The 21,268-nt window shown below is 33.3% G+C and overlaps 3 protein-coding genes across 5 annotated transcripts; 2 read left to right on the forward strand and 1 right to left on the reverse strand.

Annotated features, from left to right (window-relative positions):
- The first annotated feature begins 507 nt into the window (after nucleotides 1-507).
- On the forward strand, nucleotides 508-15,856 carry LOC148225892 (uncharacterized). The gene is made up of 4 exons (XM_088203922.1): nucleotides 508-637; nucleotides 13,892-15,078; nucleotides 15,145-15,287; nucleotides 15,350-15,856. The coding sequence occupies exons 2-4, from the start codon at nucleotides 14,800-14,802 to the stop codon at nucleotides 15,546-15,548; spliced, it is 621 nt and encodes a 206-aa protein (XP_088060048.1). The 5' UTR covers nucleotides 508-637; nucleotides 13,892-14,799; the 3' UTR covers nucleotides 15,549-15,856.
- On the reverse strand, nucleotides 1,750-16,701 carry RIOK2 (RIO kinase 2). Its single transcript, XM_088203919.1, has 8 exons — nucleotides 16,572-16,701; nucleotides 16,365-16,506; nucleotides 16,134-16,302; nucleotides 15,854-16,063; nucleotides 15,598-15,789; nucleotides 14,576-14,747; nucleotides 14,380-14,505; nucleotides 1,750-2,340 (listed from the first exon to the last, which is right to left on the reverse strand). Exons 1-8 carry the CDS (start codon nucleotides 16,635-16,637, stop codon nucleotides 1,822-1,824), a joined length of 1,596 nt encoding a protein of 531 aa, XP_088060045.1. The 5' UTR covers nucleotides 16,638-16,701; the 3' UTR covers nucleotides 1,750-1,821.
- A 1,206-nt stretch (nucleotides 16,702-17,907) lies between these two features.
- On the forward strand, nucleotides 17,908-20,238 carry LOC148225894 (uncharacterized). 3 transcript variants are annotated; one of them, XR_015812266.1, is made up of 5 exons: nucleotides 17,908-17,964; nucleotides 18,048-18,129; nucleotides 18,295-18,361; nucleotides 18,589-18,668; nucleotides 18,734-20,238. XR_015812266.1 is itself a non-coding variant. In XM_088203921.1 (5 exons), exons 1-5 carry the CDS (start codon nucleotides 17,946-17,948, stop codon nucleotides 18,731-18,733), a joined length of 213 nt encoding a protein of 70 aa, XP_088060047.1. In that variant the 5' UTR covers nucleotides 17,908-17,945; the 3' UTR covers nucleotides 18,734-20,238. The 3 variants fall into 3 exon arrangements, 2 of the variants coding, with proteins under 2 accessions (XP_088060047.1, XP_088060046.1); XM_088203921.1 differs by having other exon boundaries at nucleotides 18,048-18,082; nucleotides 18,722-20,238; XM_088203920.1 differs by having other exon boundaries at nucleotides 18,048-18,082.
- The last annotated feature ends 1,030 nt before the right edge of the window (nucleotides 20,239-21,268 follow it).

Below are 21,268 nucleotides of genomic sequence, written 5' to 3' on the forward strand. Positions count from 1 at the left end.
AATGGCTAGAATAAAAGTAGCACACAGTCAGAATAAAAATATAGGACATATAGTATATTTTTGAATTACAAGAAAAGTATATTTTTGAATTACAAGCCGCTGGTGGAAGCTAAAAAATGGTGGACCTCAGACATTTTTCTTTGCTTATATCCACCCCATGCATTTATAAAATATATAAAAACCATTAAAAATTACTTGCTCGAAAACGTTATTGAAAAACGAAAATAATATTTATTTTCAAAGCATAAATATAAAAATATATACATATAAAAATAAAAAACTCTTTATAGAAAATAATATTCTCAATACAAAAATGTGTAAGTAATTCCAATAATAATATCGATATAAAAAAGAATATTTAACGACACTGTCTGTTCCAAATCCGCGAGGACAAATAAAACACATTTGTTATTCTGCAATATTATATTAATTTATTTCATTTTCACCCTTTTTGACTTTATACAGCGCTGGAGACGATTATAGACAACTTCAAAGCATCTTTTGTATACTTTTTTCGTAAGTGACTTTAAGACCTCGGTTGAATCCTTATAGACGTCATCAATGGTGTCAAAACATTTTCCTTTTAACGCCAACATAGTCCTTGGGAAAAGCCAAATATCACAGGGAGGCAAATCAGGTGAGTGTGGAGGATGGCTAAGCACTACGATGTCTTTATTTCCCAAGAATTTTCGTACAATGTTCGCCTTATGCGCTCGTGCATTATCATGCAATAACGACCGACTGCTCTGGGCTCGGTATTCTGGTTGAACTCCATGAATTATGTCCCACAAACGATCCAGAACGCCTAAATATTAGCCTGCGTTCACCGTTAGTACAATAAAAATATAAGGTACTTAAATTTTATATTTAATATTTTTACTTAAAAAAGAAAAACAATTGAAATATATGTTAACTAATAATATGAATTAATAATCAAGAACATCATTTGAAAGGGAGGCAGGTAGGGGCATTTGCCCCTGCTTGAATTTGGCTAGAAAAATGCATGTCATTTGTTGCGTGTAAGGATAAGCATGCTGGTTAGTGCTTAGATCTGAATCCAAAACCGTGGGTTGAAGTATGTATACAACTTCGTATCGTAATAAAAAACATTACTGCAGCGGCTCAATTTGTGTCTAATGGCCACCCGTCACCATCCCGTCGCTAAAGTTTGTTTGCACTTCGATATTACACTATGTTTGTTTTAAAAATATGAAAGCTGTTCTTACAGATATTATTACGGACTTCTGATATAAGAGTATTGGACAAAGTATACTTAAACCAAATTTTGTCAATAGGAGGGCGCAAAATCAATTATCCCTTCCTGGAAGTCAAAAATTCACGTCAAAAGCAATAAAATCGCGTCGGCGCAGTTACCGAGCGTGCCCACTGCGACGAAATATTTGGTTTTGGGGACATTTGCCCATAAAAATGCATGTAATTTAATAAAATACTATGAATCTTAATGAAATGGAAATATTAAAAAACGACCAAACGACTTGCTAACCCCACTTTTGCCCCACCCCCTGGAAAAAGCTAAAAAATGACAGGTAGAAATAATAAATATTTATTACATATTTATTTTAACCATTTTTTCTACATTTGTATATTTTTATAAGGCGACTTGTGGCAAAACCCAATTACGGGACACTGTTATATACCGTGTGAGTTTTCAACTGGAAGATGTTAATCATGTTAATAATACAAAATGGTTCCTTTCATAATCATCGTCGACAAAATAAAACAACAATAGAGATTGTATTAGAATTTTAATTAAAATTTCAGGCTTGTAATATATATCTAACACATTTAATCATCTGGAATTTATTCATCCCATCCCCACAATCCTTTGCTCTGTTTGATGGTGTCTTTGCTGTCTCTCTTCACTCTGGTGGCGGCGCTCGCCTCGCCTTTCACGACGCACCGCTTCTTCTCCATCTTCTTCTGTTTGACGTCAAAGTTCTTCTTAATTTTATCTTTGATCACTTCGGGAGCGAATGTAGAAGCGGTAGTTGAGAACGATCTAATGGACCGAGCGTCTGATAGCGCCTTTTCCACCATTGCCAGTTTGTATCTGTGAGAATCTTTGTTAAAACTTTTGATATCGTCGCTGATTTCGTCTTTGGGATCTTCTATCGGTACCGGTGTAACAAAATCTTCGTATTCCTCTTTAATTATGTTCTCAACGGGAGGAAGCGTATTGATATATTCTAACGTGCGCAGTTGTGCAGATAATTTTTTTGTTACAGTTTTGCTCACAGTCGATTCCGAGTCGTTCTCTACTATCGATTTTGTTAAGACGCGCTTTGTGGTGTCATCGTCCAATTGAAGCGAATCTTCGACCTGTAAAAAATTAAAAAAATAGTTATATTTGTGGCGATCGACATAAGTTTACATGGAAAATATTCAGAAATGTGATCAATTATGCTACAAGAAATCGAGCCACCAAAGAAGTAATAAAAGCTAATGCATTTTTTTTATCTACTTTTAATGGAAATTTTAAACAAATTGCCAGGAAACACTTAACTTTTGAGTATAATAAACAAACAGATATAATGGATGAATTTATGAAGAAAAAGTTCTGCACAATTTATAAAATCCCAATTAACTTACATATTTATTTATCACTCAAATAACAGATAAAACACGAAGGCAGTTCGGAATAAATTTTAAAACTCAAATTATAAATTATTATTACGTTATTAAAGTTGTTATTACAGACGTGTAATAATTTTGTAATAAATTATACGTGCATCGATTGTTTGTACCGTAACTATGTCATAGAATATCCAGGTCTTATTGAAGCTCGAATTAACTACACGTGGTTCAAAGGTGACGGCTAGACTGGACCAAAATCTGACGATTGAAGTAGAAGGTCCGCTTGGCTGCCGAAGTCTAAATTACTATGGCGTCGATTTGGTTACCTCCACTGGCGGCGAGTTCAAGCTCTGAACTGTGTTACGAGTTGATACTGAAGTCATAAGTGACCATTCTGAGGTAGCGTTCCGACTTGCATGTTGTCAGAGGATATCAAAAATTCTCTCAACTTTTCTCTTCCTTGCTATATTTACAAAATTACAGCCCATGTGAGCGAAGATTGAAATCTGTTCTTTTCCAATAAGAACAACATTAAACATTTTCCACTCGAAACGGGTGCTGTTTTTATATTCAAATGTTTGCATAAACATCGTACGGTCTCGATCGGGAGTCTCGTAATAGACTTGACGCCGATGTTTTGAATATCAAACGTATCTGCAGTTCTCTTTGATCTAGAAAGCGGCGTGTAGTCTTCCTCCGTAAAATCTTCTTCAATATCATTCATCGAGAACGATTTGCGCTTAAATACTTTCATCATCTCTTGCGCGTCATTGGAAGGCTTTGAGTTTGAAAATTGCCCTCATCAAACCGAAGATAAGTCCTAGAAGCTTTTAAAAGCCCCATATCTTGCACCTGCTTTTTATATTTTTCTTTTGTGCGATGACATTTTCTTGTCTTTGATAAATCATACTCTTTTGGTGCATCACTGAGTTTTCTTCTTAAGGGCGTTTAATTCTCTCGCCAGTGTATCGTTACAATAATTCCGCTGATCCAAATGATCATTTTTGTCATTTAGAAGTACCACTTCTATCAGATAACGTGTAATCACCTCTTAAATGGTAACATAGTGTTTTCAAGTTGCCGACAGCATATTATAAGATGGACTTTATGCTTTTAGTACTGACGGCATTCTAGGATAGTCCGTATCAGTTATGATGTATTTTATTTCGCTTTGACCATCGTGTATAATATCCTTCGCGATAGTCGATTTGTTATAGCTTTCAATATAATAAGCATAATTAGTATATGAGCTAAGATTAGTTAAATTTGTGTTTACTCTTTTAATACCGATGTTTAAGTACTCCTCTGTACGTTCATTCTTTTGTCCTTTTTCGTAGTGCATGCCTCTTGAAAAGCGAGTGAGATCCATATCGTTCGGTTCTTTGGTGTAATATATAAGATCCCCAAATTCTAAATTTGTATGATTCGGCTGCAAAGTCCTCTTCCACGTTATCTTCCAATGACGCGCATGAGATGATGAAAGTATTTAAGCGCAAATTGTTCTCGATGAATGATATTGAAGAAGATTTCACAGAGGAAGACTACACGCCGCTTTCTAGATCAAAGAGAACTGTCGGTATGTTTGATATTCAAAACATCGGCGTCAAGTCTATTACGAGACTCCCGATCGAGACCGTACGATGTTTATGCAAACATTTGAATATAAAAACAGGGCCTGTTTTAAGTAGAAAATGTTTAATGCTGTTTTTATTGGAAAAGAACAGATTTCAATCATTGCTCAATTGGGGTGTAATTTTTTAAACAGGGCAGGAAAGAGAAAAGTATGCAAAATTTTTTATGTTCTCTGACGACATTTAAGTCGGAATGCTGCCTCGGAATGGTCACTTGTGACTTCAGTAGCAATTCGAAATACAGTTCAGAGCTTGAACTCGCAACCAGTGGAGTTAACCAAATCGACATCATAGTAGTTTGGACTTCGGTAGTCAAGCGACTCTTCTACAAGTATTGTCAGATTTTGGTTTAGCCTAACTGTCACCTTCAAACCATATGGAGTAAATTTGAGTTTTAAAAAGATTTGGAGTGGTGGGCCCACTGGACGTGCATACAATGCACTAAAAGCCGTAGCTTCAGTATATTGAAGCAATCAATAAGCCTAGAGAAAAGCTGCTGTTGTAGATATACTTGATGTGATAAAAACAATCAAAGTATGAGAAGTGAAACAAACAATCGGGAAACATATAGAGCAGGGTTTCCCAAACTTTTTCAGCGGCGGAACACTTGTCAAATCCGAAAATTTTGGCGGAACACTTAGCTTATTTTTTAAGTTGGATAAAAAATGTTATTAAATTTATTTAATAAACATAAAAATATCCAAAAAAATAAAACTCTTAATGTCTCTGATGATTTTGGGTTCTTAAATTACAATTTTATTATATCAGGCACAATATTAGTCAGTTGTATTCTCATATCTGCCGTAGCGTCGAGTCTATTTCTGTATTTTGTTTTAGTTGAAATATATTTTTAAAATCCCACTTCGCATAAATACGTCGTGGAAAATGACAGTAAACAAACCAGAGCTTGTTTTGACACATTGGGGAAATCTTCAGTCACACTCGCCCAGAATCATTAAAGGCTGATCTTTATATTTTTCTTTCAAATCAGAGTCATTAATTAATTTAACTAAATTCTCATAATCCCTTGCACTTAAGTCCACTGGTTTAACTGTCACGGAAAATGGATACCGAACCCAGGAATCGTCCTTACTAGTTTTCGGAAAATATTCCGAAAGTTATTTTCAAGTTTTATAGGTGTTCTAAAAATACTTTATCAACTTGAAAATTCAATTCAATTAACCCTTTGCACTCGTATTTTTTTTTTGGTTGGGGTAGTGCCAGCTCGTATTTAATTTCAAGATTTTTTTTAAGTTCAATTTTTAAAAGTAAAAATGAAATAAAACATGTTTTGATTAATCTTTTTACAAATTAAAATTAGCACAGCGAAAGATTGATAGTTATTCAGTATTTTAGTTAAAAAACAATAAATTAAATATGAAAAATATATTATAATTTAAATACTTTAATCGGAAAATAACTTTTTTTATTGCAATTTTTTAAATAATTTGTAGAACGTTAACCATTAAACTTAGAAAAAAATAATTTATTGAAATGTGTTCACGAAGAATTGTACTTACTATTCACAAAAAAAAAAAGGACATAGTATTAGGTATACATAGTATAGGAAGGTAAATGTAATGATGTTTTTAGATGATTTTTCGTCCATCGCAATCAAATGCGCGGTAAAACAAATAAATGAATTATTTAAAAAAACAGCTGAGTGATGTAGCGGCAGGGGTTTATAACCATTAGGAAATTTGTAAATAGCTAGATGTCATATGAATTCTGAATAATTAAAATATTGGACTGTTTGTATTTTTTTGCACCTATCGTTTATTATCTTGCGCAATGCGCTTATTATCTTGCGCATCGCGCTCGTTCTATAGCGCTCATAACATCGATCAACAATTTGCGTTCATACAAAAAAATAATGGTGACAATATAATTTAATCAAGATTAAAATTACAAAGAGCACAAGTTTTTTACTTGTTGTTTTTTTTTTAGTAAAACCTTACTTTTTAGTTTTTTTAATTGTTGTTTTTTCTTGGTAAATAGTTAATATATTCCCATTAACATGTTTTAGACTTTATAGAAAATCAGATTACAATAAACGTATTATAAAAAATAAAAAAATATACTGTTAGTTAAATAAAACATATAATAACATATAATATATTTTTTAAAACATAGATAATACGAAAAATTGTTATGCACCTTACAATAAATAAAACACAAACAATATGCACATCAGTACATATGTTTTAAGCAAAAGGATACATTTTGACGATTTAATCAATGATTTTTAAAAGAAAATTTAACACTTTTGACGCTAAGTTGCCGATAATGAGATTTCGAATAAAGTGAAGCGAAGGTCCATATATAAAGGAGAATGTAGATTAGTAAATATGGTTCTAGGACACTAACCGCCTGGAAATATATTTCTTGGACAATAACCCCCCGTCAAAACCCCCCTGGACATTGACCCCTCGTGCAAATAACCCCCTGACAATTAACCCCCCTGACAATATTTTATATAAGTATTTTATATAAGTTGTTAGTATTTATACTAAATGGTCATTATTTTATTAATATAATGTTTAATACAAATAATCAGTATCAATACTAATTATTTGCATAGGGTATTATTTGTACGGGGGGGTGGGAGGGGGGGTTAATGTCCAGGGGAGTTTTGATGGGGGATATATGTCCAGGGGGTATTTGTCCTGCGTTTACGTGCACTTAGGATAGGAATATTTAAAATACGAAAAAGAAGGCCAATTTAAATTAGATATTTTTTTAATATATTCACTGTCTATGGCAGAGGTCAGATTACGGCCAAATCCAGCCCTCTGCTTATTTTAATCCGGCCTGCAAGTAATTGTTAGATTTGACATTTAAAAAAATCAAAGTATGTGCTATAATAGAGCGGTCAACCGTCGAGTTAAGGAGCTAGCTAGGTATCACCTTATAAGGTGCTCCTATGCTTTGGATTTCACTGTGACGTTATGCAGTTTAAATTTGACAGCATCTTCAGTGCCCACGTAACGCCTTTTGCAATAGATTTGTTCGTCTATTGCAAAAGGTTTTTCGGCGAGAACAGTTGCTAAAAGATAAGCACATTGTGTGTAACATCAATAGACAACTAAATAGCAGTTTTTTTAACTCAATTCGGTGAATTTAAATTATTTTCGACTCTTAACACCATTGCTAAATTCAGGCTTTCGCATGGCTCTTTAAGTCAATATATTACATGTAGCCTTTGCCAAATAGTTAATATTTTTTATAAGTAAAGGGCTATGTATAAATAGTAGCAGTATTTATCCATTTTTAAAGGCTTCTGCAAACAGTAAGTTACTAAGTAAGTTACTGGTTTGCACTAAATTATTTATTCAAGCAGTCAATGCTATGTTTAAGTGACTGAAAAATTAGTTTTGACGAATAGTTTGCATGGAACTACTACAAATGAAAATATTATTAATAAAGTTGAAAAACGTTAACAAAGTACATTTTAAAGTGAATTTCGAATAAAATGTGTAACATCTGATGGTGGTAAATTTAAAAACAGAACAAGAATAAGCTTTTTTAGAAAAAAATATGATTTTTGTAAAAATGCACTATTCACCAACAGGTACTATAGAAAACATTTAAATTTATTGTGTATTATTAAAGCAATTATATTAACCGTAAACTTTATTAACTATCGTGAACTTAACCATCATCAGTTCTGTGACTATTTTTTTATCATAATATAAGCCGTATATTTCGACTTTCTCTACTATACAGTAGTCCAATGGCCCAGTCATGGTATAGGTTGACTAAGATTTTTTAAATCATAGGAGCGATTAAAATTTTTTTTCAACGAAAAACCCCACCCTCGGCTATTATTATCTAATATTAAATATATTTGAGAATTAGCCTTTGCTGCAGATATCATGAGATTTCTTAACAGATTAAACTTAGAGCTAAAAACAAAAACAGTGCTTATATTTAAAATTTACACTACATTTGAATATTTGAAAGAAATGATAAAGCTCATTTTAATTTTGCTTCCTGGCCCGCTAAGCTTAAAATATTTACAATCTGGTCCTTCACAAAAAAGGTTTGCCGACCTCTGGTCTATGGTGTTACACGAGCAAAATAACCTTGTCTATATTCTTCAGTTATATGTTGTACAGAGAGACATTGAAAGCGCGTCATGGCGATTTTACAACTTTATATTTAGATTGTCTTGTATAACCGGAATGTCGTAGTCCTTAAGGCGTTGAACTGACATCCTAGAGACTATCGGTTCAGGTCCCCGCAGAAAACTAAACATTTTAATATTAAGAATGCGCTATTATTAAAATTAAGCCCTAACTGCTAAGCGACATCTATTGATTGTAAGCTGTAATTATAGTTAACAATATATAATAGATATCACTAATTTACAAACTGTGTTTTAAATCTTATCCAATTAAACGTGTAAGTGTTGATTATGTTGTGCATAAACGACTTTTAACAATAGTTTTTCAATGACGCATATTTGAGTCATTCACCTTTAGAGTGTTAAATATGGATAAATTTATATAAGTACAATACAATCCTAAAACTCACTGAAAAAAATATGTTTTACAAGACTTTTAACCCTTTCACCGCGGATGACTTCTATATGTGTCATAAAGAAAATCGCCAGTACTCATTGGACATTTAAAGGTGCCGTAAGCATTTGAGCCTAATAAAATGGCTTTTTAGTATAATTTAAGGCTGTAAATTAATTATTTGAACCATAATATTTTTAAAAATACGGCATGAATAGGTGCCCCCACATATTAACAAATTTCGAAATGGCGCTCAAAAATATCAGCTGTGGTGATAATATAAATGCAATCGGGGCCAGGCCCCACCCAATTTTTTTGTACATAAAAAAAAATAGGTGGGGCCGGTAAAAGTTTATTATATTTTGTGAAAATGATCAAATTTTATATTTAGACAAATATTCTATAAGTTTTTCGTATGTATTTGCCCATTTGAGGCAGAAATGATAAATATTACATTGTTTTTTGTGGGGATCTGTTTTGGATTGGCAGGCGTTCTTACACCTAGAGCAAACCAGCGTAGTTTGGCCTCGTGGCTTTATTTTTAAATTTTTAAGTTTTGAATTTATTAAAACAGTTTTTAAAAATATAAATAAATTGATCATAAAAAATGATTACATTAAAAGATTATCCTATAACTTGAAACTTTAAATACTTGTAACAGATTTAAAATTGGTAAAAATAGTCTTAGCATAAACGCATACTATTACTTGTCACAGTAATAATATCACGGTTAATATCGAATTCATCGTCACGTCCTTAAAATTCAATATTATATCGTCATTCGTAATTATACGGATAATTTTTAAAATAAAATCAATATATGTATTTATAAATAATTAAAACACAGATTACTAATTCTGTTTTATATAATTTAGTAATTTACTAGCTCGAAAATAAATTAAATGTGTCGAGACCAATATTATCATTTAAGTTGAGTACCCAGGTTGATAGTTGTCAATCGCTCGTTTTATTAGTGCGAGCGAGTAAGCGAGCTCTGCTTGCATAACGGCATCTCGCTCTTTTTTCCGTCTTACAAATTTTATTTTTATTTCATAGCAGACACACAATATAAAGTAATAATTATGCACAATTAGAGCATATGATCCCGTTTCATCCCATATCATAAAAATATAGATGCCCTTTGAAGGAAAAAATCAGTTTTTGAACAAATAATTGACAACCTAAATCTGTCAGTCTAGCGCGATGCCGTCCTAACACCGCGCGCTTTGACCATGTTCCGATGAAAAATTTTACAATAAACTTACACTTGTAAATTTAAAATTATTGAGTTATTTGCATAAGTTAAAAATTCAATATTACTGAAATGTGTTTAGCAGAAGTCTTTTTAATATTATTAAATTTAAATTTTCAAAATTTGCTTGAACACAAAGCCAATAAATGCATTCAAAGTTTTGTCGACATATTGTCTACGTTCGAGTGCAACGCTTGAAATACGATGTCGACACATAGTCGACTTACGAGCGCAAAGGGTTAAACATTCAAACAAGACAGGAAAACAATCAAAATTATTAGATTCAACCGATAAAATCTAAAATTGTAATTTTTTATCAAAAGATTAAATTTTATCTCTCATATTAAAAATTATAATACTTTTTCCTTGTAATAAGTTAACATCATTGCACTTTGTAAAAATATCCGCCAGATATGCAAGATGTATCAACCAGGAAGGATTTGGTAAAAATTTGATAAAATAATGTTGCAAATTATTTTGTGCCTTCAAGAAGACTAATAATTTATTTCGAAGTTCATAAAGTCTTAATAGTGCTTTTCCTCTGGATAGCCATCTCACTTCAGTATGTAATAAAAGTGCTTTATGTTCACTACCCATTTCATCGCACAAAATTTTAATTAATCTGGATTCAAGTGGTCTAGATTTTACATAGTTTATCATTTTCACGGCTTCTTCATAACATTTTTTAAATTTGTGGAAATTTTTTTAGTCAACAGTGCAAGTCTATACAAAATACAGTGACTGCTAGTATCTCTTGTAGCTACTTTCAGGATACGTGATACAACACCTTACAGTTTTCTTGTTTTGTAATGTAATCATTAATACTGTAGTTTTTCCATGTAGATATGCACACGTGAGTAAATCTTCTTCATTACTTTTATCATATGTGTAACGAACAAATACCAATAGCACAGCTAGTCCTGCAACATCTGTAGATTTATCCATTTGCAATGTATATTCACTGCAAAGTCCAAGTCGACGAATTAACTCTAGTAGAAATATCTTTAATGCGTCGTGAAACATTTCATTTTCAGTTTCAGCCATTGTAATCATTTGAAATTTGAACTTTTCTAGTGAGTCACGCTGTCTCTTAAAATATTGCATGTCTTTTCCTTGGAATCAGAGTGTGTTGTTTCGAAGTGCCTTCGAAGCTTAGCTGGAGCCCAAGAACTGTTTGCGAGTATTTTTTGACACAAAACACACATTGCATCAGGAGCATCTGAATTGCCAATATACGTAAATCCAAAATTTATATAACTTTCATCGTACTTTAATTTTGGTCTGTTCATAGATGACACTTGTTCTTTATTCGATTTTAAGAAATCACAGTTTTTGGATTATTTTCTTCTTCGATGTAGACGTATTAGTAAAAGTATTTGGCCTTTATTTCGTCAAATTTCCTGTTTTCAATCAAAGATCCATGGGTAGTTTTTGAATAATATGTAAATTCAGTAAATTTTTTTTTTGGCAAAATGTAAAAAATATGTAGCAATCAAACTAAATTAATGTACAAGAAAATCGATTCATTTTTATGCAAACTTTATTTAATTAATTTACATTTCCAAAAGTATACACCCAATCCTGTTTTAACGCAATAAATTAATACGTAGAATAAAAAGGCGTGAAAAATTATCCGCCATAACCTTTTGTAAATTTGACAGTTTGGATCCTAAGATTGAAAAATCTTGTATAAAAATCACGTACAAGTGAATTTGCGTAAATTAATCGTGTAAAAAGTGGCATTCGTGGCACCAAAGAAATTGCATAAAAGTGACATCACATAAATAAAGTTTTCATAACAAACACTGACATATGAAACTTTTCCCTCCAGAATTTGTACACATCAATGTTGAATATTTAGAACATATTTTCAAGTTTTTTTATCAGATTTATAAACAATTTTTATGTATTAGCAAGACTAACAATATTTTTAATCTACTTCAAATTTTTGTGAAATATCTATTTCGGCTCCGCGGAACACCTATTTCGGCTCCGCGGAACACCAGTGTTCCGCGGAACATAGTTTGGGAAACCATGATATAGAGGAAAGAGAGCAATTAATCTCAATATAAAAAACATCACACTACTTTCGTATTTCATTGCAGTTTCGTTATATTAGATAACCAAACAAATATATCTCAGAAATATCATATTACCAAAATTTGCTCCAGGAATTTCCGGAGATCACACGACCGGCTGAAAAACTTCGATCGAAGTAAAAAAAAAACCATTGTACTATAATTTCTGGATCATATATAAATATATTTGACTTGTGCCTGATATGTACAAAATCGCGAAAGACGAATTCTAACAGAGGTCGATTGATGTCATCCGAGCATCCGAAAGCCCTTGGATTTGACCATTGAACCGCGTAGCCGAGAAATCCCTCAGGGAATAAGTATAATATAGGGAGACTACAGAGGCCCAGACAGTGACAGTTAGTTATAGGATTCTAGGATTTAGTGCGCGTATACAACTAGATACCGGTTACTTGTGAAAAAAATCACAACGCCCAACAAATATTTATTAATTTATTAAAATTAACTTTTTGCGATTGGATGCCGCCACTATGGCAGCATGGGCGTTTTTCCGTTGCGCTCGGAAGCCACTGCTGCGGCAGAATTTCATATGCAATACTTAAGTGGAATTTTTAATGTTATTTATTGTTTTAAGTCATTCAATTGATTCATTCAGACAGTTTGAAATATTAATCGTTCGGGTTCACGTCTAAGCCATTTAAAAAAAGTATTTTTAATGCAAAAATGTCAAATAAACGTAAAAAAATAGTAACTCTGTAAATGTCGGTAGTGAAGATGATGAATTTACTTTTGCTGTGTACAATAATGCAGAAGATCCTTGTATTTGGCCAGAAAAACGAAATACTATGAATTTTAATGAAATATTAAAAAAAGACCAATCCATTTTATTCCCCTCTCCCTGAAAAAAGCTGGAATGATGTCCCTGATTATAAAGCAAAAATTAAAAAAAAAAAGTTTTTTACATTTTTTGGTTTTCATTTTCATTACAAAAAACTCATAATTGTGCGAACCAGGGACGGCATTTGGAGGGGAGGGGGGCAGGTATGAACATTTTCCCCCCTTGAATTTGGCCAAAAAAATATCATTTAATGAAATACTATGCATCTTAATGAAGGTGAAATATTAAAGAAAGTAACCACTAACTGGCCAATTTTTGCTCCCCCCCCTCCCTCCTAAAATAAGATGAATTGATGGGCCTGATTCTAAACCAGAAATTCTCGGGGGAATGCTATGAAAAACAGTCTTGAATCTATCCCGAAAATATTTTTTTAAATATATCATTTCAGTAAAATCACTTTGGAGTATATTTTAATCGGTAGATATACAGTTTCACTAGTGAAAATATAATTTATCTGACAGCTGATATATGATTTCAACATTTTCATACTTAGTAGTATATACATATTATTTATATACATGCGATGTGTAACTGTTACAGTGAAGTTATATTTTAACTAGTAAAGTCCAAACACATTTTCACCTATATATATATATGTATGGAAGTTCTAAAAGTAGTGTCCAAAATACAAACTAAGCTAACTCAACTCTCAGAGGAGAATAGCGGAAGAAGAACCATAGACACGTCGCATCTCGCATATTGCTCTATTAATACACCATGTTTTAAAAATATGATTGATGTTCTTACTTCTGATATGAGAGTATAGGAGGGCGCAAAAACAATTATCACTTCTCAGAAGTCATAGATTCACAGCAAAAACAATAAAATTACTTTTGACATGGATTTTTGACTTCTGAGAAGGGATAATTCGGATTGGATATGTTCCATTCGATTCTCACTTATTGTAAGTCGCATATTGTTATAATTTTTTAATATAATTTCAAATATTTTCGCAGGTACTGAAAGCTACTGGCGAATTCGTGACTTGTCATCTTTTTTATAAATCAGGGTAAGCTTGGAGCATCTTCACAAAAAAAGGAGGATCTCAAAATTAAATATAAGCCGAAGAACACAAAAAGTTTACCTGTAGATATAAAAAACGAAATTAGTTATCAGGAATAAAATAGCTTTTAGAAAAAAATACTCTCATATAAGCTCGATGCGATAAAAGAGTCATTACAATGTCATATTGTCCGATATTTATAATTAAAATAAAATTACGACAGCGCTGATTGATATGCAACAACATACTTTTTTTATACGCGGGACATTTAAATAAATTATGTGAACTTTTGATACAGAATTAACAAGATGACGAAAAATTGGCAATGGCCGAAATTAAAGCAAAGGAGCATTTGATTTGACTCTCCACTGCAGCCTTAAAAAATCATAGGTTTTCGATAATCTATATATAATATTATATATGGGTGAACGAATTCATCACCTGTCGTCTCAGTGTTTCTATTTCCGTTTCAGAATACGTTTTACTGCCGGTGGATTCTAATAGGTCATCGTTTTGTTCGATCTCTTCGTTGTCGTAAATCGGAACGCTGTTCGGTAAACCATATTGCTGAAAATAATTGGTGTATTATTTTCATACAAATTATGATATAAATCTAATAGGAAAACGTCCATTATACCATTATCAGATCGTCGTTCATTTCTGCAGTGAAACCATACCCAGAACAGGCGATCTCTTTGTCCATTTCGTCGTCTTTTTCTAAATCGGAGAATTTAGGATAGAGAAAGCTTTCGTATCCGAATCGTTTTTTGAAAAATTCTCTCACACAATTGACGTCTCTGTCGAAATACCTAAAAAAAACACAATCACAAATGATCATTAGCATAGCTTCCTGTTATTATAATGCAATTATGTCACGATTTCGATTCGCATAGCATTCAATGTCAAAAAATGAAGCACGTCACTTGGATGATATTTTTAAATATACTTTTTTATCAAAACTTGAGCGACGGATATAGTAAAAGAAAAGTTCTAATGAAGAAGCTCGAGCAATGCAGGAACAAAGAAGACCTACCGGTAGTGTTGTCCGATTTTGTTATTTATCAAGAATCTAAAGGTAATTACTTATTGAGAGGCAATATTGTGGTCAAGAAGGATCTTCCGACAAACTGGGTAGCGAAGGTTTGTCAAAATTGATTATCTATCGAAGTGAGAAACTACAGATGAACATTTTTTTATATGAACAAGGTGGAAATGTACAAGTGCAGCGACGGTTATAATCCCGACTCTTGCGAGATATATTTAGACAATCTGAGGACGCAAAACGGTTGCTATGTCATGGAGCAACTGTTAGTCTACTACAAAGACGTGTTCTTAAGGATCGCTCCTAAGTATAGAACGAAGTTCGATTCGGTCGAGTCGGAAGAGTTTCTATTGTTAATTTTCATTCTAGGTTCGATTGCCCCGCGAAGGCTGGAACTTACGCGATAGAGAACTGCCCGATAAACAATCACATAAAATATTTACTCTCGCATGGATCTATCCCCAGTGTCGTCATTAGAGCCAAAGGGCTTTTCAAAGACGAACTGCTGTTTTGCATCGAGTCTAGATTCGATTTGACGAGCCGCCATTTTAACGTTACCGATAAATAAACCTATAAGAGGTTCTACTACATTTTATAAAAGCTACAATAAAACTCACATCTCCGCGTTCATATGCGAAGTGGAGATCATTTGCGGAAAGTCGATGATCACCGGACTTCCTTCTTCGTCTATCATTATATTAAACTCGTTGAAGTCTCCGTGGATGACGCCGCAGTTGCCGAATCGAATTATCATGTTCATTAAGTCGTCGTAGAGGCTTTCCACGTCCGGAACCGAAGTTACGTGTGTTCTAATTACAAAATTGTATTATTGTATCGATCGTTTTATGAATAGATTGAAATAAAGTTACTCACAAAGGACCGCCTTTCACTAAATCCATAATCACGCAATGGCGATTGTAGTCGATGGGACGGGGCACCGGGAATCCTCTATCGTGAAGCGCTTTCATGTAAGCGAACTCTTTAGTGGCAGATATGCGAGACAAATACAGCCAAGACGCTCGATTGCGATGCTGATGATACTCTCGTTTATTCTTTACGTTACGAAAACAAGTTCTGCCCAGTCTGTGCGGAAAAAAACACATAAAGAAAATAACGCACAGAGGCGAGCATACAAGTATATATATATCCGAACCGGTGAAGTTTCAAACAGAGCGCGTTACCGTCGTCGTCGGCCACCGTGTATATGTTGGATTCCTTTCCCACGCCTATCTGGTTGCCGAAAGAAGCCACTACGCCGCGGTTGACTAGAGCTTTCAGCGCTAGATAGTCGTATCCCGCGTTCGTCAGTCGGAAGCCGTCGTCTTTAAACGCACAATCGAGTCGTTATCGAATCTTCAGAGAAGAGAAAAGAGAGGAAACTCACAGTGTTTTCCTCGCTCGTAACTCAGCAGCTTTTGTTTGCATAGTTCTTTGAGCAGTTTGTGAACGCCTCCGTGCCGGAGGTCGGCGATGGACGCCGCCAGCGCCCCGGGAACCAGCTCGTGGTTCTTCATGCCCATTTCGATCTAACGACGACATAATAATGAAGTTGTTACCATGAAAACGTAAGTATGATGCGATAAAAACGAACCGCCGTCAGGACGCGAAAGTCTTCTCTCGATAAATATCGCAGCACCGCTACGTTTAACTTCCCCATGACGGAAGAGAGACGTGCTGCAGTGTCACTTCAAACGTCAAAAGCACGCGTGCGATTTGGCAGTAATGACTAAAGTTACGACCATAGATGTACATCATTAGAATTGCCCACTTAATTTTTGCAAAGTTAATTTAAAATAATAAAAATGGTTTTCAATATTTATTATTCACATTATGCTATATATTTCTATATTTGAATTTAGTTTTCTTTTAGGAATATCTTTAGTTCACTTTTATGGGAAAATATTTTACAACCACTTTTTTGTTCTGTCTTTCTTTGTAAATATGCCCTGTTTATTCAATTTACCAGATAAACAACGGCAAAAAACAAAAGGAAAAAGAAAATTTCTGTTTTATAATACCATTTCAAAGTTTTACCCCTCAACATTTAAAACGTTAAAAAACCTTCAAAATAAATTTAACTTCGTTAAGCCAAGTGCTATATGTAGTGAAAAAACAAAATCTAATTTTTGGTATTGTAAAGTTGTTTTTTATTTCTCACAGAGGAAGGAAGAATGATTAACTAAATGTATATAGTAAAAAGCATAAATATTAAAAAAATAAAATAATACGACCATCAAATTGCTCTTTATGTCATTGGAGTCACAATCAGGGTTTCCAATCTATATCAATACTGTTTTGCTCACGGTATGCAAAGAAAATTAATAAAAATATTAAATTCGGAATAATATAGTCCTTAACGTCTCAGACTAGTAACTCTGAGGTTGCGGGTTCGATCCCCGGCAGCGGCACTCGAATTCTTAATTATAAAAAAATGCGCTTTTAAAAAAATATCCGGCCCCAGCTGCAGTAATATCTATTGGGTATAAATTATATTACACTTAATAATTTATAATTAATAATATAGATGTCACCGATTCGCATACTTTCAGTCTGGTGGTAAATACTTATTTTGTAGGTATTCATTATATCTGATTGACTTACTTAGTTGGTATAGTTTTACCCCGTTGTAACGCATTAGGCATACGAAGTTGTTACATGTTATTTACAAGTGATCAAAGCCCGGGGCTCACACTCAGCGTCAGCGTCGAAAAACTAAGAGTATCCGTTACGCCAGTGTTACCCAAGTGCCGCCAAGTTATGGCCATAATGAAATATAAATAAATATATATAAAAATATAAATAGGCCCCAACTAGAAAGTATCTCACCGTACGCGCCTATTTGCAACCTCTAGTGATCACAAAACAGGGAATTATGTGTGATCGATTTTAATTTTCTGTCATGCTCAACAATTCGTCGTATTTTGACCAAACGTAAGTTACGAACTGTCAACTTGGCCGATTTACAATGGCGTTTATAAAAATCGGTATTGTTTTTAGCTAATATCACTTCTAAGTCAAACTTATTTATGTTCAGATGGAAACCAAATTGTTTACTTCATCTTTGCAGAAGCTGACAATGAACCAATTCAATGTAAAGTCGAGGTAATGAAACGTAATATGAAACACTCGTTACTGTTAGCTATGGCAAGGTGACCAGACATTCTCCTTTTCAACAATTTTGACATTTTTTCTTTTTTGTCCTTAAACAAAGATTTTCAAAATTGCTTTTTTTAATTTTTAGTGTCCTTTTATATTTTCAAAATCTAGTCACCTTATGTTATTGTATGCGATTATAAATGGTATTTTTTTTTAAGTTGGTAAATGTAAAACGTGAATATGATAGCAGTGAGGATACATACAAAGACGATATGCTCGAAATAGGTTTGACTTATTCGTATCTAATATACGGTAGCGTGCAAAGTATTGTTCTTAGTCTGCATTTATTTGTTTATCAAATGTTTTGCAAAACTTGTAGCAATTTTTTTAAAGCCGCTTTCCTCAACTTGATTCATTGAAAATATGCAAAAAATTGTTAACATTTTTGTACGCTACTGTATTTTTGCATTTTAATATATCTATGTCGATTATTGATGGTTATATTATTTCAGAAATGCACGATGTTAAAGATATACTTAAGACCAATGCAAGATCGGACGTTTCGTATAACCAAATTTACGACTTTAACCAAGTAATAGTGGAATTGATTTATTTCGTTATTTTCAACTTGACTAACGAATTAAGTTTTTATTTTAGAAACCGGGGAAAGAAAAACGTTCCAGTGTTCGACTTATGCTCGATTCTCATATATTTGAGTGTAGCGAATGTGGAAAAATATTCAAAAATAAACATTATCTATCGAAACATGTTAAAACTCATAGCAAAATTCTCGGCTTTAAATGTGAAAAATGTGGAAAAGAATTCAAAACAAAATCCATTCTTTCCTGTCATATAAAACTTCATAGCGCTGTACGTGAATTTGAATGCGAAGACTGTGGAAAAAGATTCAAATCCAAATCTAATCTCTCGTGTCATATAAAACTTCATAGCGACGTTCGTGAATTTGAATGCGAAAACTGTGGAAAGAGATTCAAATCCAAAGTCGGTCTTTTGAAACATACGCTCACTCATAGCGACGCTTATGCCTTCGAATGCGAAACATGCGGAAAAACATTCAAAACGCCAACTACACTTTCGAGGCATATGAGAACTCACAATGAAGTTTACGATTTTGAATGTGGAATATGTGGAAAAGCATTCAAATCAAAATATATTCTTTCACAACATATAGTAATTCATAGTGACGTTCGTGACTATGAGTGTGAAATATGTGGAAAAGCTTTCAAATCCAAACCCAATCTTACGGGCCATATGAAAACTCATGACAATATTTTTCACTTTGAATGTGAGAAATGCGGAAAAGCGTTCAAATTAAAACGCAGACTATTACAACATATGCTAACTCATAGTGACGTTTGTGCCGTTGAACGTGAAACGCATTTTTCTACAAATACGCAAAGTAATATCGATGCTCATGGGTTCGAATGTGAAAAATGTGGTAAAGTATTCAAATATAAAAACATTATTTCGAAACACATGATATCTCATAGCAACGTCCGTGACTTTCAATGTAAAAAATGTGGAAAAACATTCAAAAGAAAACATAATCTTTCAACACACATGCAAACTCATAATGACGTTTGCGAGTTCAGATGTGAGGAATGCGGTAAAGCATTCAAGACTAGATCCATTCTTTCGTACCACATGAATGCCCATAATGAAGTTAGTAGCTTTGAATGTAAAAAATGTGGAAAAGCGTTCAAGTTAAAATCCATTCTCGTAAGACATATGCAAACTCATACAGACGAAGGTAACTTTGAATGCGAAAAATGTGGAAAGGTATTCGAAACTAAATTTAATTTTTCACGACATATCAAAATTCATGTGAACGCTCGAAGATCTTAAGGTGATAATTGTGTAAAAGCATCGAAAAACTTCACGACTCATTAACACCGAAGATCTCGCGGAACTATTGAACTGTCATAACAAAAAACCTACACTCGCGGATCTTATTTTAGAAGCTTACCGATCGTCGCGCTGACGGTCCAAAAGTGTATTGTGTATCAGATTTTCTAGAAGAAATCTATGTAAATAAATATTTATGCCGTTAGACTTTCTGCTAGATTACTTAAAATATTCCTTCTTGAAATGAAATTATTGTATGTTCATTTTATTTTTAAATAAAAGTCTTCTAAATAGCCCATAATTGTTACATTTTTATCAATGGAACTTACTGTTGCGAACGATTTAGGTAACTAGCATGGAACTAGCAGTTCACTGTTTATATATGTGTATTATATTTTTATTTAATAATTAAATTTCAACCTCATTGAACATAGGTCGTAAAAAATATAATCAGTGGCAATTAACGACACTTCGGTCAATTCATATAAAACAAATAACGACGTTTTTAATGCAAGTACATATATGCAAAAATGACAGAAAGCCTGCACAGACACATGGGATCATATTTATTTGTTAATTTGAATACTTCTGGTAGACAAGAAGAGAAGGATAAAAACGGGATGTCTGACGATCGATTATTCCGCAATTTTCGACCTTCAGTATGGTATTAAGAATTTGAAAGCGAAAAAAGTTACACATGCATTGAAGTCGATGTGTATTATTTGTTGTAAATTTCCGTTGCAATCGATTGGGCGCCAGTCTGATGCGTTACAATAGTGTAAACACAATCGATAACTACCGCGTAAATACACACTGACTGAGATCAAAGTCTGTAAATCAGTGATGTCATTACAGCTTATGATGGATTTTAATTTCTCAGCATGATATTCATTCTCGAGACGATCGATCAAACGTAAAATTATATAATAAGCTCCGATTCCCATCTCACTAACGAGATAAAAATTGAAAAGCATTAAGGACATATAGGATTCGAATCTACAGGTCTTTCGGGTATTATTAATAGAAACCGACGATACCGCTATTCTATCGTGCGGGTCGACGTATATTTTTTAATAATATTCGCGCTTCTTCGGTTTTACATATCAGATACATATTTTGTTCGTCGACAGACATTCGGGTTAAGATTGTTGGCAGTCAGCGAAACATCAGTCGTACCATCCCTTGATATACACGGTATACAAGCCCCAATTCAGGGCCTAATAATGTATCGACTAATATTACAGTAATACGCCGACTTACGTAGTTCTTGGGATAAAATTTTGAATGGTGTCTGGAAGAAACTTTAAACTAAAACTGATTATGTCG

Source organism: Plectrocnemia conspersa, unplaced genomic scaffold (assembly GCF_051122295.1).
Source record: "Plectrocnemia conspersa isolate PC_06_02 unplaced genomic scaffold, ASM5112229v1 ptg000014l, whole genome shotgun sequence".
In the NCBI taxonomy this organism is placed as follows: Eukaryota; Metazoa; Arthropoda; class Insecta; order Trichoptera; family Polycentropodidae; genus Plectrocnemia; species Plectrocnemia conspersa.

Coding starts and splice junctions, on each gene's coding strand:
- LOC148225892 (XM_088203922.1), top strand. CDS start 14,800: ATGCAATTATGTCACGATTTCGATTCGCATAGCATTCAATGTCAAAAA. Junction 15,079..15,144: donor CGACAAACTGGGTAGCGAAG/GTTTGTCAAAAT, acceptor TATATGAACAAG/GTGGAAATGTACAAGTGCAG. Junction 15,288..15,349: donor TTCTTAAGGATCGCTCCTAA/GTATAGAACGAA, acceptor TTTTCATTCTAG/GTTCGATTGCCCCGCGAAGG.
- RIOK2 (XM_088203919.1), bottom strand. CDS start 16,637: ATGGGGAAGTTAAACGTAGCGGTGCTGCGATATTTATCGAGAGAAGAC. Junction 16,303..16,364: donor TTACGAGCGAGGAAAACACT/GTGAGTTTCCTC, acceptor GTGCGTTTAAAG/ACGACGGCTTCCGACTGACG. Junction 14,748..15,597: donor TCGCATATGAACGCGGAGAT/GTGAGTTTTATT, acceptor TGTTTTTTTTAG/GTATTTCGACAGAGACGTCA.
- LOC148225894 (XM_088203920.1), top strand. Junction 18,362..18,588: donor AGACGATATGCTCGAAATAG/GTTTGACTTATT, acceptor ATATTATTTCAG/AAATGCACGATGTTAAAGAT. Junction 18,669..18,733: donor AAATTTACGACTTTAACCAA/GTAATAGTGGAA, acceptor TTTTTATTTTAG/AAACCGGGGAAAGAAAAACG.